Source organism: Gymnoscopelus microlampas, assembly GCF_963454915.1.
Source record: "Gymnoscopelus microlampas genome assembly, chromosome: 18".
NCBI lineage: Eukaryota > Metazoa > Chordata > Actinopteri > Myctophiformes > Myctophidae > Gymnoscopelus > Gymnoscopelus microlampas.
This window is the reverse complement of record NC_139955.1, coordinates 19,194,440-19,200,254: the sequence shown is the minus strand read 5'-3', so window position 1 is coordinate 19,200,254 and position 5,815 is coordinate 19,194,440. Positions and strand designations below refer to the sequence as shown.

General features: G+C 43.2%; 1 protein-coding gene across 1 annotated transcript; it reads right to left on the bottom strand.

Annotated features, from left to right (window-relative positions):
• Nucleotides 1-371: 371 nt before the first annotated feature.
• On the bottom strand, nucleotides 372-932 carry LOC311033957 (small ribosomal subunit protein mS23-like; the record flags this gene model as incomplete). Its single annotated transcript, XM_084041695.1, has 1 exon — nucleotides 372-932. One exon carries the CDS (start codon nucleotides 930-932, stop codon nucleotides 372-374), a length of 561 nt encoding a protein of 186 aa, XP_083897821.1.
• Nucleotides 933-5,815: the final 4,883 nt, after the last annotated feature.

Genomic DNA, 5,815 nt, shown 5'->3' with positions numbered 1-5,815 from the left:
TATATACTGTATACTGTACTAGAGATTCAGGCCGCCACACGTCCCTCACATCTAGGTGTCACATCTAGAGTAGACAACTACGTCGCACTGCCGATCCGACCAATATGTCTGAGTCGTTGTCAGAGTACCTTTGTTCCTGTCTGTGTCTCTTTTGTGCCCATATATGGAGATGTCTGTTTCTTTTTTTTTTTACTTGACATTTTTTTTTGTGGAAGTTACGGTAACACCAAAAAATATTTACAAATAAAGTTCTTCAAATGGTAAAGAAACAACCATCCTTCCACACAGATAATCCTCCTCCATGTCAGAAACACAGTGGGTGTAAATGCAGAGGAAAGGTTGCAACCATTTTGTCCTTGTGTCACTGAAGGTTACTGTGGAGAGGTCTGTGTGGTGTGTTCCTCAGTGAGTGAGTCCTGGTTCTCAGCAGAACTGGCTCCTTGCTGCCCTGCCAGCATGTCTGTCAACTTTAACTCCACCACTGGATCCCTGGACTCTGGTGCCACCATGGGACCTCCTCGTCTCCTCAGCACAACTCTGTCTGCCAGCAGAGCCTTTGCAGTCTCCTCAAACATACTAGATTCCTCCAGCGACCCACTACTCTCCAATTCTGTGTACTTCTCAGCAAACCTTTGGCATGTAGAAACAAAGTTTAGTCTGGAAAGATTCAATGGTCTAGGTCCTGTCCCATACACCTCATAGAATTTCGCTCTAACCAAGTCCTCTTTGTAAAAGATGTCAGGCACAGCGTCCTCGGTTTTCCCATATGACTTGGATTGCGGTCTTACAAAAAGTGTGTTCCTCTTGGGTGGAAAGGCCTTGTAGACATCATACCATATGGGTTTGTCTGACTGCTTGATGACCCCGGAGCGCAGCAGATCTCGAACCTGTGTGAATACCGTCCCAAACTTCTCCAGTCTACTGCCAGCCATGTTAGTGTAGAAATAAATCACAATGTGATTGAAACTGCTTTATAGCTGCTGATTAACGTGTAGGTCTCTTAGTGTAGCCGATTTAGTTGCCAGATTGTGTGAGAGAAACAAGCAACCAGGTCTATGGAGATGTCTGTTTCTGTGTTCCTTGTATGCCCATATAGCGAGATATCTGTATCTGACCGTGTCCCTTTTATGCGCATATGGAGATCCATGATGTTATCAGTATATGCCCATATGGGCATGCTCATATGCCCATATAAGGAGATCTCTGTATCTGTCAGTCCTTGTCATTTGTATGCCAATTTATGGAGTTCTATATCTGTCAGTCCTTGTCCCTTTTATGCCTATATACTGATGACATCCCGGATCTCCATATGGAGATCCGGGATGTCATCAGTATATGCCCATATATGGGCATATACTGATGCCTGTCCCCTCACAAGTAGATAAGTGATGCTGGTAGGTGTCCGTTCTGCATCTCTGCATCGCATTGCAACACGTTAGATCGGCTATTTTCGCAGATTTTTTACAAGCGACCCTCTCTGGTATTATTACAGTATCATAATTGTTTAAAATATAATACCTCTCTGGTATTATATATAGTCCAGATGAAAGCAATATATGACTGTTTTAAATGAGAATACATTCCTCAATCGAGAATCGTTTGAATCGTGACCCCAAGAATCGGAATTGAATCGTGAGATAGCAGAAGATTCACAGTCCTAATTTTAAGTCATTATAAGTAATCAATGCGTCAATTCTTTAACCTGTCTCCAGTATTCGTTGCACCCTCCCTTGTTTCAGTGCGGTGGTCAAATATGACCGGTCTGTTTTAACTGCTTTTATATTATCACAAAAAAACATATATCTTCAATGTATTCAACATGATGCATTTGTAAAATAATATTGTAAGGTTTCTCAGCTCTGCCTTGACGTCAAGCTCTGCAATTTGAGAACACCCCTTTTTCTAAATAATAAATAGTGATTTTCACCTGATTGCTGTAAGACCAATTATGTTTTCCTCCACAATATGACATTTTCCTTAAGGATTTTTTATAGTCTAATGACTGAGACTCGTCAGGTGAGACACCACAGGTGTCTCGACTCCACTGTTCGCAAAGTGCTTCCGCACATTGTGTGGCCTTAATTGAGCAATTTGACCTGCTGTGGTACACAGAAGTCTAAAACGTTTGATTTTGTGTGATGTATTTTTACGGCGGTGTGGCACTGAAGGGGTAACAAAGGTGATTACACAACTCAAATTTCAATAGTGGGGAGGAAATCATAAGGTCTTGACTTGAGGCAATCGGATGAAAACACAATAATTATGATCTTGGAAACTTAACCCTCTTGGGTTCATGCAAGGTGCAACATCCAGTTGCCTTCTCCAGAAGCATCAATTGAAGTAGAACATCCATAAAGCTGAAAGACCATGTTGACTTCAGAGAGAGTCCAGGTAGACTTGGAACAGCTCTGTGATAAGGGTGAATGAGGAATTCTCAAAAAGCTCTGTGAGTGACACCTGATGGACATCATATTGGAAGCTGTAAAATGCTCCTCAGGGCTTCAGGAGGTCAACCTCTGTTGTATGTTTGCCCTTTAGTCAGAGGAGGAAGCCTTTCCAGGAAAGCCTCATCAATGCTTTGTAGACAAGCAAGTGCTGCTGCTCCGTTGTACTTTCTGCCTTCTATCCACAATAACACTAGACTCCACACAGAGGTCCCTCAACCCTGCATCTCAAAATCATTTCCCTAGAATGGAAAGTAAATTGCAAATGGTGTGGAACTCCCCCGTCGCAATGACAGTGTTTTTAAGTGGTGCCAACCACTCCTATATCTGACTTTGTCCGTGTGTCCGTCCGTATGTATGTATGTATGTATGTCCAATAAACAAACATTGATGACAACATCAATACGGGGCTCATCAAAGGCACCACTGTCTTCACACAGGGTGTGATTTTTTTTTTAACTTGCCGTAATTCCACACTATTTCTGTTACCTTGACGTATAATGCTCGGTCAAACACGCAGATGATTATCTTTCTTTTTTTTAATTGACTAATTGTTCATAATGAGGGTGCGGTTTGTGAAAAGGAATGGAGGGTGAAATTGTAGGATCTAGAACTTGCAACTATAAATAATCATGGTAAAGCTGGACATTTATTCACCAAAGCAAACTTGATCTTATGATTAATAGCTCATGAGCACAACGTGAGCTACTGTACAACCTAATTGAATCAAAACAAGCCGTCCTCTGAGCTTGACAAATGACATTGGTCTCTATGTACATGACTGTGAGACGAATGACAGTCTGAAATATAATTAAACTAAATAGATTGTAGCTTGTTGTCTACCATACTACGGTTTTAACAATGTTTCGCTTATGAGCTATTGAAGTTTGAATCTGTGAATATATTTACAACTTTACTGACCTCTGCTAATATAATGTCATCAACGTACCCCCTCGCTCGCTGTAAATATTATTCACACATTCAGAATTGTTTTAATACCTTATAATCGCGCTGGGGAAATTCAGTTTCCGCTTCACCCAGCTGATGGCTACTCATCAGGGGGTAGCAGGTAGGGCTTAAGTGTCTTGCTCAGGGATACTTAGACACATAGAGGAACACATACTGTAGGAGAACTGGTGACCTTCTGATTACCAGATGGCCTCTCTACCCACTAGGCTAAGCTATTTCACTGTGTTAGCGAGCTGGAAGATTCAAGTCTGTTTCATGTCTGCCTCGTCCAACTGAGGTTGGACATTTGCGTTCTATTCTCATATACAGACGGTTAATGTCGAGATAAGTTCAGGGTGTCAGTACGTGTGGAAGACGCTAATGTCTAAGTTAAGTTGGTCTACTTTTTCTTTTAGAGATTTGATGAAGTTTTCAGAACGTGTTCACCACATGACAATACTGGCTGTTCCTTTGCAGGAAGGAGCAAGTAGCTCTTAACCTGATCCAAACTCTGTTTAAAGATAACAAATTCTAATTGAACTCTCTGCTTGCATTTATGAAGTTTGTAAAACTCTCTCACACGCAAAGTTGCACTCATCGTGGGTAGAGTTTACTTGCTGTTGTCAGGGAGCCCGGCCTGTCGTCTCAGTAAATCAATATTCTCGGTTCAGAGACAGAGGGAGAGGGGGGAGAGAGAGAGAGAGAGAGAGAGAAAGTAAGGGACAGTAATTGAATCCCAGTATTATTGATTTAGGCAGAGCAGCATGATGGGGGACCTTGGGCCTCAGTAAGGCTGTGATTAGCATATACTGTGCTAATGGAGGGCTTACTATAATTCTCTTTTTCATATACTGTAGATCTCTCTCTTTGTGTGTGTGTGTGTGTGTGTGTGTGTGTGTGTGTGTGTGTGTGTGTGTGTGTGTGTGTGTGTGTGTGTGTGTGTGTGTGTGTGTGTGTGTGTGTGTGTGTGTGTGTGTGTGTGTGTGTGTGTCTCTCTCTTTCCCTCTTGGAGTCGGTCCACCTTCATTCAGCCTTGCCTCACACCTAAGTACTAACACGGTTCCCATGTCTCCTGCTCCATTCTCCCACCCTTATGCTTATTACAATACCACCCTGGGCTTTTCTGTTCTCCACCTTTGTGCCTGATTCGCTCATTACTACTTTTCTTTGTCGCACACACACACACACACACACACACACACACACACACGTACGCACGCACGCACGCGTGCGCGTGCACACACACACACACACACACACACACACACAAATATTATTTATATAATACGCATCCCACACACACAAGTATCCCACACTTATGTATAATTGTACGCACGCACGCACGCACGCACGCACGCACGCACGCACGCACGCACGCACGCACAAAAACATAACTCTGTATGTGGGCTTCTGTCTGTCTGTCTATGCATACACTTTGTCTGGAGCTGTAAATGTTCCTCTCCCTGGGCCCAAAGCCAAACGGACAGAACTTGTGTTTTACAGCACAGCATCATGGAGGCACGTTGGAAATGCAGCGGTGGCACTTTTCCTGCCTCAGTCCTGGCCCCCTCACCCAGCCCCCACCCCAACAACACCCCAGGGGATCTATGGAGATAAGGATTGAACATCTCCGGATGCCACTCTGCATAAATGTTTAATAGCAGGGAAAACATTAGCATCAGTAATTAAAGCAGTAATTTAGGCTTGGGTGCCATCAGCAGCCGAGCTCCCTCCATGCTGGAATAACACTGCTGAAACACAGTAATTAGCCTGCGCTTGATTGGAAGGGAGGTAGGGTTCTGTGTGTGTGTGTGTGTGTGTGTGTGTGTGTGTGTGTGTGTGTGTGTGTGTGTGTGTGTGTGTGTGTGTGTGTGTGTGTGTGTGTGTGTGTGTGTGTGTGTGTGTGTGTGTGTGTGTGTGGTGTGTTTCTCTATGTGTGCACATGTGCATGTTTGTCAGCGTGCGTGCACTTCTTTTCAAACACTTCCATTCATGGGTGCACATTATTACAGAGGCATGCTGTTTGTCCACCTTCAAGCAACACTGGTGTTGCTTGAAGGACAACACCAGTGTTACTACAGGTACATGTCATTCATTGTCCATTGCCAACACTGGCCACATTGTATAAACTTCAACCATTTTTACTTGAGCATGTTTGTCAAGGTTAGCTGTAGCTCACTGTATGGTTAAGATTTGAGTTCAAAATGCAGCACTTTTAAGGAACAATTTTCCAGGCGTATTGATATGCCAATGGCTTGTATCAGAGTATTACAATCATTTTAGATAAAATAAATGGCATAGTGACTTTCAAAAGGGCTGTGTCAGGTGTGTCTGTGCATGTGCATTTTTGTAAATGGGTGTAAATAGGGACCAAGCAACAAGATGCGGAATGTAATCTCTCAAGAACAGATTCTGAGCTGCGC